The sequence below is a fragment of the Ochotona curzoniae genome, unplaced genomic scaffold (genome assembly GCF_017591425.1).
Source record: "Ochotona curzoniae isolate NIBS_2020 unplaced genomic scaffold, NIBS_Ocur_1.0 patch361, whole genome shotgun sequence".
Taxonomy (NCBI): domain Eukaryota; kingdom Metazoa; phylum Chordata; class Mammalia; order Lagomorpha; family Ochotonidae; genus Ochotona; species Ochotona curzoniae.
The window spans coordinates 327,603-339,767 of NW_024466930.1; the positions used below are offsets into that span (position 1 = coordinate 327,603).

Consider the following 12,165-nt stretch of genomic DNA (forward strand, 5'->3'; position numbering starts at 1 on the left):
TATATTTTCAGGAGTGGAATAGCTGGCTCAAATGGTACATCCAAGTTCAGTTGTCTGTGCACTCTCCATACTGACTTAGAGAGTGGCTGAGCCAATCTACACTCTGATATCTTAGACTCTGAATAACAGTGGCATGCAATTTCCCACCCCCTTGCCAGCATTTGCGTTAGTTGATTTCTGCATCCTTGATTGAATGAGTCCTCCTGTTAAGAAAAAAATATAATACTGGAATTAGTATCTGGGAATCCTAAAGGATGACTCCAGTACTTTCTATGACTATAATGACTCCTCATCTCAGAAATATTGGTGACATCCAGACTTTAAAAATTAAGACTTTCCAAGAATTACACACAAAAATCTCAGGGTGAGCAGTACTGACTTCAGTACATGGGATAAACACAGAAGTATCTTACTTGTTCAAGAATATTTTGTATTTCCTGAATATATGAAATATATATCAATGTATTCCAATATGAAGGCTATCTTAATTTTCAGAAGTTATTGTATAATGGAAGGCACATACTACTCTTTTGAAGGTGAAAGCGTACTTTGCCTTGGTGTGAAGCATGAACAATCCTGACATTATGTTAACTATGCATGTGATGCCTTATTTTTTTTTTAAGATTTATTTTTGTTGGAAAGGCAGATTTACAGAGAAAAGAGACAAAGATCTTGCACCCACTAATAACAAGAAACTTTGCCAGAAATATAGGCCACAATTTTCCAGCCCACCTCAGAGTTGAGGATATGAATACAGATATGAGACAATGGCACAGTAACCTCCTACCAGAATGATGTACTTCTTACTTTGTCATGAAACACTCCCTCCCATAACTGTTGTAATTTTTTATTAAATTTCAGAACTCAAGAAATCTTGATTTGACAGTCTTTCTCAGGTTAATGGTGTTACTAACCATGGAGAGGAAAATTTTTTTAATTCTCCACATCAGCATTTTTGGTGAAGTCAAGTATGTTTTTGAAAGTTTAGATTATGAGCGAGCATTGTGACACAGCAGGTTAAGTTGTTGCCTGTAAGACCGGCATCTTTTATTAATTCAGGTTCATGTTATGGCTGCTCCATTTCCAGTGCAACTGTATGCTGATGCACCTGGGAGAGCAGTGAGAGATGGACCAAGTAATTAGGCACTGACACCCATATGGAAGTGTTATATCGAAACATCACACAGAGTATTTGAGACGAGCATCACAAGCTGATTGACAGGTGCTGATTCTGCCTTGTACTATTAAGCAGGATGTGGTAAACTAATATTGTAGCCAAGGCTCAGGTTAAGAAAGGTCCCACAGACCACTCCCAGAGGCGATGGAGAGTTTACAAGGAGCAACAACTGGTATCTGCAAGCATGATACAGTACCTTATGCTAACCTGTCACTTCAAGAGACCTGAATAAAGTTCCTGGCTCCTGGCTTCAGCATGACCCAGTTCTGGCTATTGTGGCCATTTGGAGAGAGAGCCAAGAAAGAGATTGGTGTTTGCTCAGCCAGTGGTAGCTGCAATTGATCTAAAGCTGTTATAAAATATTAGGAACAGTAGATATGGTGCTAATTTGGAAAGTCAGGGCACATTTCTTTTTCATAATACAAAACACACTACAACTCCAAATTGTCCAACAACTGGCAGTATGATCCTTCTCAAAGGAATAGTTTGGTAGAGAATTGAAAGAGCAAACTGAAATGTAACTGAAATGTAAACAAAATATGCATTATATCATTTCAACAGATCTTTTAAAAGACTGTTACCAGTTATTCATGGTCTAGATTTTGAGTGACATTGTATCTAACCTAGAAGGACAGGATATTTTTAGGCCACTGACAGGGTTATATAGAAAGTGATTAATATGCGGCTGTTTTTGTAGCAGTGTGGATTAAGCCATTTCTTGTGATATATGATAAGGTAGTTAGCTGAGTTACAGGTCACAAACCGTAGAATTCTACTCCAAATATTATAATCCTACTTGGCTATCAAAACATCCCCTTTCCCAGGATGCTTTATTTTCATTCAGGACCTGGGGGAAAATAAAAAAATAAAACTCCCACGTGACCACATTACCTCATGCAGATGCTGGGAGGTGTTTTATCTGAGACCAAGACTACAATTAAGTTACTCCTTTCTAATTCCCCTCACCAGCTCTTTTCACTCTCTAACCTACCCCATTACTCAAGGATGCCTGTGAACATGTAAGTTTGCTTTCTCAGTTTTTGAAAAAATGCTACCAGTTTGTGTATCTCAAATGTGCCTATAGTTAAAATGCCTCTCTGGGGCCCGGCGCGGTGGCACAAGTGGTTAAAGGTCCTCGCCTTGCACGCCTGGGATCCCATATGGGCGCCGGTTCTAATCCCGGCAGCCCCGCTTCCCTTCCAGCTCCCTGCCTGTGGCCCGGGAAAGCAGCAGAGGACGGCCCAAAGCTTTGGGAACCTGCACCCGCGTGGGAGACCCGGAAGAGGCTCCTGGCTTCGGATCAGCATAGCATCGGCCGTTGCGCTCACTTGGGGAGTGAATCATCGGACGGAAGATCTTCCTCTCTGTCTCCTCTCTGTATTCCTCTCCGCCTTTCCAATGAAAAAATAATAAAAATAAATCCTTAAAAAAAAAATGCCTCTCTGAGCAGAAGGAAAGGACCTAGAATAAAACCTAGTCTTCCACCTCCCACACTTCATCTTAGGGATGTCAACATGTAGCCTGAAACAATGAGACCCACAATGCATCATCATGTTAAGTGGATCTTTGTCACAGCAGTACATGATTTCTAAATTCTAAGTCTCTCACCCTTTCTTCCCTTTCTTCCCGTTCTTCCTCCCTCTCAATCTCACTAATCTCCTGATTAGCAAATTAAAAGGCAATTGTGGGTGGATTTGAACCTTAATGTCAACAATTCCAGCCCACACAGGTGACAACCTGTTGGTATTAAAGGAGTTCCAAAGTAGCTAGTTTGTGAATACCTAGTGAAAATTCATTAGTTTTCTTTATATAGTTTATAAGGCTTATTATTAATATTATTTATAATGTTAATATTTCATAAGGCTATTATTATTTATAAGGTTATTATTTATACAGTTATTATTAATATTATTACTTTTTACTGTGAGAAAAGGCAATACGTAACATTCAGTTTTGTGAATGGTCTTCATGTGATCAACCAGCTTTGTCTTAATAGCTTTCCTTATTAACATGAAAGTATAGGCCAGGATAGCTTTCCACCTGCTAATTTCTGCTCTGCAACAGGCATGGGAAAATCAGGGTGGGAATCCACTTCCCATCACAAAGGGTAGGACCACCATCACTGATATGTTTACCTTCAGTGGGACTTTTAGAAGACAAGCACCAGACCCTGCCCCATTATGATGAACATCAGAGCTGATAGCTTGCTACCTGTCCAATTATCCAGCATTTTAATGAATGGGTTTCCCTCCACAATATCCAAAGTTGTTTGGATGCAGGAGTTTCTGGATTTGAGTTGAAACTCTGGCAGCTGATTTTAGCCATTCACTGTATTTTTGTCCTTAGTATTTCAAACAAAATTTGTCATCTTGGCAATAGGTGGTGCCTCCTTGATGTTCGTATGTAATGTTGGTGGCAACAGCATTCAAGAAAATTTGGAGGGCTGTGACAATACCCTAGTTTCACGTGTATTTGCCTCTTGTGGACTAGTCTTTGTGACAGCACTGTGTTTCTCTGAAGTCCAGTTAGGGACAATGCATAATAACCAAGGTAAACATGCAGGACTTCCCACAAGGCTGGTTACTATAAGCAGCCTCTTCCAGGCTAGAGATTCTAAGGCTCCAAGTTACTCATTCAAATCAGATGTTTAAGGAAAATTACGCTGTTGGAGAATTATGTCTATTTTTGTCTTCTCAGGATCTACAAAGCCTTTCCAGCTGTATGTATTACTCTACATTCATTCCTATAAACTGACTGTTGAGGGCAGAGTTTCAGAGACTAGCTACGAGACCCCCAATTCTCATAAGCTGTGTGGCACAAACAGAAGAAGTATTTAGAAATGACCTAATGTTTAAAAGGAAAGGATGCTTAAGAGTTAGAAACAGCCCACACAATAAGCTCATTGAAGCAGTTGCTGTAAGCAGAACTCAGTGACCTCAGAAACAGCCCAAAATGTGTTCTGGTCTGGACAAAAGGCACACTGCACAGAAGAGTGTTTCAGGTGTGGAAAGCCAGTGCACTGATTCAAAGAATACCGCCGTGGCTTCAAAAGGCAATGCCCCTTCTCTGAAGGGAGGAGTTGCTTTCCCTTGGCTCCTAGCCTCATCTCAGGAGTGAGACTGTGAACCCAGCAGGTTTCCATAACCTAGACATTCATTGCTGAGAGCCTGGGGTGACACTAATATCATGCATAAGAGTGTTAGTTGCTAATAGCCAAATTAACAGCAGAATTCATAGTACTAACTTCTCATGCAGGGCCTCTCAAACGCTTAAGGAAGTTAATTGTAAACCTCACTCTCAAGGTTGCATTTTGCTTTTGTGGGTCAAATAAAACATTCTTATTTGTCGCCAGTTTCTGCTCTTGACTATTGCCCAACTCCCTTGCTTGGAAAGAATGTGATATGTTCCCAAGATAATTCCCAAAATTAATTTCCTCTACATCTCAGTTTATGTTATAGTGTTAGCAGTTCTGAGGCAGATCACAATTTACATGCTCTTCACACTGAAATAAAAAATACAGTAGACCTTCAAGCTTGGAATCAGGGAATACATGAATGAACTACAACTTCCGTGCCTGTCAGAGTTTTCTGAGAAGATAACGTTTCCTTATTGGAATCAATAAAACAAAGAGCTAGTTGTCTACTTGGACTCCTGATACATTTCTCAGAAAGTAGTCTCATGTCAGACTTACTGTAATACTCCTGTTTGCCTAGTTTGAAACCAAGTGTGAAATAGATCATGATCAGGAGCTCGGGGCTGTAAGAAGGTAAGATTCTAATCCATCTTATTGTGCAAAATCTTTAGAAGTATACTGACATGAAACCCAGAAGCCACTTCATGGCATATAGTATATTACACTTAAAGGATGTTTTCTTCTGCAACATACTAAATCTAGAATCTCATTTTTATTTGCCTTTGAATGAACTGGCTCTTTCTCAGACGTAATTTGAGAAATATGTGGGCAGTCCTCCCCCCAGTGTGTGGATAGTCCTTCCCCCAATGTTTCAAAGATAATGTTAATTTATTTGGTAATCCTTTTCCAGAAGAACCTAGAGGAACTTCAATTAAATAGAAGAGCAATTCTATAAATGTAGATGATATTCTCATTGTTTGCTCTTCCGATGAGGACTCAGTTGAAAAGTCATCTGATCATTAAATGTTTCAGCAAAATGAAGACAGTTTCCCAATGAAAGCTTAGGTTTCTGAATAAGAAGCCAATACCAAGGATATATTTTGACCCTAGGTAAGTATGTTCTTTAACGGAAGACAAAGAAAGCTATAGTATTTATAGGCCTCTCAGAGATGAAAGAGTAGTGAAGTACACTTCTGGAAAGGAAGAACTTTTAGGATGTGTTCCAGGAATAAAGTGTCCTAACAATGTCTGCTTTCCTGCACAGGAAAGCAAAGGAAGTCTTCCCAAGAGTTAAAGAGCTGTTAACAGAAGCTCCAGCACTAGGAATTCCTAATCTGGACAAGCCACTAACTCTGTAGCAAAAAAGTAGGAGACAGGTTTAGAAGTACAGGCTGAAAATTTGGGTCCACTTCCATGACCATATCTCCATTTCTTTCCATTTGTGAAAAATAACACAAGTTGGGAGAGACCAAGATGAATGAAGGTTGTCGAAAACCTAGAGGCAGTCTCAACTCCTTGTTTATCTTAGAGAAGTCCCCAGAACTGTGGTTGCAGACCCAAGAAAAGATCAGGAAACACCTATCCTGGATATCTGTCCCCAGATGGAGCTTCCCCACTGACCTGGGGCTGCTAGAACTCAGGTCTGCATTCCCAGAATCATCATTGTGAAATGCTCATCCTTGTCGTCACCTGTGCCCCAGCCTGGGTACACAGCCCTGTGGGGACTGTCTCCCATGAATGTGACAGGGTGCACTTCTACCTGGTGTTTGGAATTCCCCAATGTGACAAAGTCCACTCCTCACCCCTTCCCTACCTGAGATCTTCCTCTTCATCATCACAGCAGTGACCACAGCTCCAATGACCACAGCTCCAGTGAGGACCAGGCCAGCGATGACTTCCCACATGGGCACAGTGGATTGAGGAGGCTCTGAGAGGGGAAGCAAGAGTGAAGGGTTCTGACCCCAGGACTCATCCCTGATTTGCTGAAGGCTCTGCCCCCCTGCCCTCCTTACCCCAACTCAGGGTGAGGGGCTCTGACATCCTAGTCTCAGTCCTGCCCCCTGCTAAAGACTCCATCCCTCCTGCCCTCCTTACCCCATCTCAGGGTGAGGGGCTCAGGCAGGCCCTCATGCTCTATGTGGCAGGTGTATCTCTGCTCCTCTCCAGAAGGCACCAACACAGCTGCCCACTTCTGGAAGGTTCCATCCCCTGCAGGCCTGGTCTCTATCAGCTCCATATCCTGGGTCAGGTCCTCGCCATCTCGCTGCCAGGTCAGTGCAATCTCCTTGGGGTAGAAACCCAGGGCCCAGCACCTCAGGGTGGCCTTCTGGTCAGAGACAGGATGATGGGTCACATGTGTTCTGGGGGCATCTGGGGAAAGATTTGGAAAATTCAGGCCCTTTGTATTCTTCATGTAACACTAAAGCTACACTCAGTGACTGTCCTGAGTGTGGACTGGAGCACTGATTTGTGGGGGTTGTGAAAACTCCAAACTCAGGATGGGGAGAATCTAATTTTTCCAAAGTTCCAGAATCAGGTGAACCAGAGGTTCCAGGTCTCAGGGGAGGAAAGGGATTTGGTCTTGCCTTGTGTGTGTGTCAAGAGACTCAGAAACCCTGGAGTGAAGCCTCCCAATGCAATGATTTGAGGCCCAGGTCAGGCCTGGGAGTGGTCACAGCTCACACTACATCCCTAAAGGTCTTTCTGGAATATTCTATCCCTACCTCCTGATACAGCCCGGGTCCCTACAGTTATGAAAGGGAAAGGCAGACACCCTGCGTAGTTCCGTGGTCCTGGCCCCACAGCCCAAGAGGACGTGCTAGCAATCTGGACGTCACCAGAGGTTCACACCGGCCTGAATCTCCCCGCCCCCCTTGCCAGCCTTATGAAAAGAGAGGTGGGCAAGGGCAGCCCATCCCAGCCCCACGCACCTAAGCGTTGCACCATCTCCTGCCCCATCTCCAGGTGTCTGTGCAGCCACTCCACGCACTCGCCCTCCAGGTAGGCCCTCTGGCGCTCAGCTTCACCTGTTGCCTCCCACTTGTGCTTGGTGATCTGAGCTGCCATGTCAGCTGCAGTCCAGGAGCGCAGGTCCTCATTCAGAGCGATGTAGTCAGCGCCATCGTAGGCATACTCCTGATACCCAAGGAGCAGGCGACCATCTGTCCCGACCTCGCAGCCATACATCTTCTGGAGGGTGTGAAAGCCTGTCCCCGGCTGGTGATCAGCCCTGGCCACGCAGCTCCGCCCCTGCCCTCACCGACCCGCGGGGATTTCAACCAAAACCGAAAACAAAACCCAGTCCCTCAGGCTCCTCCCACCGAGGGTCTCCGTGGGGCGCGCAGTCTCGGGGTGGGGGGACCTCGGCCCTGGTGACCCCTGGAGCGACCTGGGCGCACTTGGGGAGGGGTCGTGTCACTCACCGGTTTCACTCTGGTTGTAGTATCTGCGCAGGGTGTTTAGGTTTTCGTGGCAAATCCTTGAGTTGGTCTTGGCGAGCTGCGTGTTCCAGTCCCAGTACTCCGGCTCCACCTGCTGCATCCATGGTGCCCTCGACTCCACCCTCGGGTTCTCGGCGTCGCTGTCGAAGCTCACGAACTGCGTGTCGTCCACGTAGCCCACGAAGATGAAGCGGGGCTTCCAGTGCCCGGGCTGGAACATGATGGCCTCAAAGTAACTGAGAGAGTGGGCGTCTGGGGGTGAGAGGAGATGAGAGATGACTTGATCCTGTGCATGCCAGGTGTGCGGCGTCTCTGAGCAGGACTGACAGGGAGAGGAAGGGTTGAGGTGAGCTTTGGGCAGAAAAGGGGCTGAGGCAGAAGGGAACGGGATAAACGTGGAAAGGAGATGTGAATCTGAAGTCAGAATATCTAGAGCAGACATGGGGCCTGCACGGGGCAGTTGATGGAGACATGATTCAGACACCTCCCTGTTTGTGTGCTTTTCCCTTGAAGGTATTCTTCCCACCAAGTACTCACCTACCCCCATCCCTCTCAAAGTCAGGATCTCAGCCATCAGCAGCAGGAGATTCTGGGTCCCCAAGGCCAGCATTCTGGGGATCTGGTGAGATTGAATCAGGGTTGCTGTAGACACGCAATGAAAGTAGACAGTATGGCCTTACGTGGTAGCCTACTGCTAATTTTCTCACCTTGTTAAGTGCCCAGATCCTATAAAGTTGCCAGTTGTAATTTTGGTAGCCCCGCTTCCTGTCCAGCTCCCTTCTTATGGCCTGGGAAAGCAGTCCAAGATGGTCCAAAGCCTTGGGATCCTGTACCCGCATGGGAGACCTGGGAGAAACTCATGGCTCTTGGCTTCAGAACCGCTCAGTTGCAGTTTGCGGACTGAATCATCAGGCAGAAGATCTTTGTTTCTCTCCTCTCTGTATATTTGACTTCCTAATAAAAATAAACAAATCTTTTAAAAAAAGAGTACCTTTGAAGTACCCAACCATAGCTCCACTTCCCAGTCACAGAACCCTTATATCAGTGGTTGTGGATTTTGTTCTGGCTTCTCTCCTCCAAGCACAGTGCCCTGTGATGTTGCCTTCCTAAGGCTGTGCCCAGGGCTGAATGAGAGAATCATTTAAGTCACCCAATATTGCGCAGTCTCACTTTTCTTTGTTGATTGTTCTTCCTGAGCTGAACTCCTACCCCTTCCCTGTGCCTGGGATTCTTCAAGAAGGAAACACCTCCAGAAACCTTGTTCCAGATCAGGAGTGGACTTGGGGAGCAGAGGAGGAGAAATAGGGGCTTCCCCTTCCCTAGGGAAGTGTTGTCTGAGATCTCCCTAGTCAGAGTCCCCTGTGGTTGCTCAACTCCACAGGTACAGCACAGATGTAAATCCCCTAAAGGATCAGAACCCTCCTCTGTGGAAAAGGTGAGTGGGGGCCCTCTATACCTGAGACTGTCTGAGCAGCCTCGTAGCCACACTACCAGAGCCCCAGGTGCACTTTCCCAGACAGTGCACCTGTGCCCTGGGTTATCCTCCTTCTCCCCGACCCCAGCCCTGAGCTTCTGTGTGTGAGTCCTGACAGCAGCCCAGAGCGGGTCCTTCCAAGTCCCCCAGGAATGTGACCCAGGAATATGTCTCCTTGCACACCCCTCTGATAAAGTTTAACCTATATAATAACAACAGTAAAAGATGAACAACTGTATATTAAACCATACTAGCTATAATGATGCCTCTATGACCTCTGTGATTATGACTCTGAGTGTGCTCTGATGCTCTATTCCCACTTCTCATGACACTGTGAGTTGATACTGTACCTTGTGTGATGAGATGAGTGAGGGAGCTGACAGAGATCCTATGATGCAGTGCTATCAGATAAAGCAACTGACATGGGACCACAACACAACCACAGTATATCTGAAAAGCAGAATTGATATTGGCAATTGAATCGCAGCTTGCAGAATTAAAAAGCAAGACCTACATCTGTACCGTTATACAAAAATCAGCTCTAAATCATACAAGAACCTAAATCTACACCCAGAAATCATCAAACTATTTAAGGAAAACATAGGAAGTACTCTCCACAAAATAGGAATGGGAAAAATTTCTTGGAAACTCACCAAAAGCCAGACAGTCAGCCAAAATAAACAAACAGGACTACATCAAACTAAAAAGTTTGTGTACAGCAAAGAAAACAATTAACAAAATGTAGAAGCAACCAACGGAATGGGAGAAAATCATGGCACATTACATCATTGATAGAGGACTAACATCCAGGATTTACAAAGAGCGTCAGAATCCAAGGACAGGAAAAAACAAAGAAACAAACAAAAGCACAACCTTGTGAAGAAATGGGTGAAGGAAATGAACAGACATTTTTCAAAAGAACAGATTCAAATGGCTAACAGACATATGAAATGATGCTCAGGCTCCCTAACTATCAGGAGGATACAAATGAAAACCACCCTGAGGTTCCACCTAGCTCCAGTGAGACTGGCTTATGTTCAGAATTCTACTAACAACACCTGCTGGCATGGATGTGGGGAGAAAGGCACCCTCCTTCACTGCTGGTGGGAGTGTAGGCTAGTACAACCACTATGGAAATCAATATGAAGAGTGCTTCGAGGACTCCAAATAAATCTGCAATATGACCCAACTATCCCACTCCCGGAATATATCCAAAGGAAATGAGAAATGCATATAAGAAGGGGACTTGTAAACCTGTATTTACAGCAGCACAATCTACAATAACAAAGACATGCAAACTACCCAGATTTCTATCCAAAAAGGAGTGGTTAAAGAAACTGTGATATATCTACCCCATGGAATATTAATCAGCCATTAAAAACAATGAAATTCTACCGTTTGCAACTAGATGGTCCCAACCAGAGACCATTATGCTCAGTGAAATAAGCCAATCCCCAAAGGACAAATACAATATAACCTTCATGCATTTTTGTGAGATTAGTAACCTTTTTGCTGCAAACCATAGTTTTGATTTTTTTTTTATTTTCATTTATTTCTAGTAGCTTCTTTTCTCTTTTCAAATTCATCACTGGCTCTTGGATTACACAATGGCATCATTTTACCCAAGAGGCTTTTGTATCTTCTTTTTCATTTCTTTACCCATGTGTTGATTATTTATTGGTGTGTTTTTTGACTCCATATGCTATAAACTTTTTGTTTTAACTTTGTACCTGTTGTTGACTTTGTTTCATGGCTTCTCATTTAAGGGAATACTTAGTGACAACGTAATAGAGACTGTCATATTCAAATGTGAAGACACAATGCATCTCTACATCCAAATAAAACAATGGACTCCCAGTGAAACTGTTGGACATATCTAGAGAATGCGGTGCTGGACTGTCTGACATTGTCTGTACCACAAATGTTAGGACTCATTTAGTGAGTGCATGACAGACTGATGGAATTATGACTGCTTGTGAAGGACTATACTATTTTAAAATATGGGAAAATTAATCATGAGATAGGAATTTAGGGAAGGGGCAGGAAAGACCCAGACCCTAGGAAATTGCACCATAAAACATTAAAAATGAAACCTATAACTTTACATTAAAAAGCTCATTATTATGTGATATTATTACTACCAATGCCAGGACAAACCAACATCCTTTGTTGATGTGATGCTCTGAACAGGACATGATGACACTTCAGATACAGTCTTGAAAGATGAGACAAGCTCAAAATGAAACAAAGCAGTTTGCTGATATTCTTCAAACACAGACAGGCCAATGAAGATACAAGAAATTTTGAAACTGGTTCAGATTAGAGGAGATCAGTAAGACATGATATCTAAATATGTGATCAAAGACGTAAAAATACTATGGATATAATTATTAAGATGTTAGAGAAAACAAAATACAGATTATTAATCAAATAATATTTTAATAATACTTGCTGTCTCTCATAAGTGGTAAGAAATGACAAAATAATGCTGCTGTTCTGGGAGCAGCAGTGTAGTACATCAGGTTAAGCCAGTTTAATTCCCAGCTGCTCATCTTTAGCCAATTTCCTATTTATGGCTTGAGAATGCAGAGCAAGTTATCCAAGTCCTTGAACCCCTGAATTCAAATGGGAGAACAGGAAGAAGCCCCTGGATCCTTGCTTTGTACTGGTTCAGCTCCTGCAGTTGAGGCCATTTGGGGAGTGAACCAATAGATGGAAGACCTTCTGTCACTTCTTCTCACTCTCAAATTGTAATCTTCCAAATAAAATATACTAGATCTTTTAAAATAATAATGATATCATTCTGAGACAATAAATGCTGAAATACTCGTTATTAAAGGAATGTGAATTCTGTATATTACTCTCAAAAGAGCAAAAATAAGTAAGTGATAGATGCTAGATCAAACATCCCAGGTAAAAAATATTGATGCTAACTCTAGGT

The 12,165-nt window shown here is 43.5% G+C and overlaps 1 protein-coding gene across 1 annotated transcript; it reads right to left on the minus strand.

The window, feature by feature from the left end:
• On the minus strand, nt 1–8,192 carry LOC121167337 (class I histocompatibility antigen, Gogo-B*0101 alpha chain-like). Its single transcript, XM_040996790.1, has 5 exons — nt 7,733–8,192; nt 7,241–7,516; nt 6,405–6,680; nt 6,124–6,237; nt 1–203 (listed from the first exon to the last, which is right to left on the minus strand). Exons 1-5 carry the CDS (start codon nt 8,190–8,192, stop codon nt 112–114), a joined length of 1,218 nt encoding a protein of 405 aa, XP_040852724.1. The 3' UTR covers nt 1–111.
• Nucleotides 8,193–12,165: the final 3,973 nt, after the last annotated feature.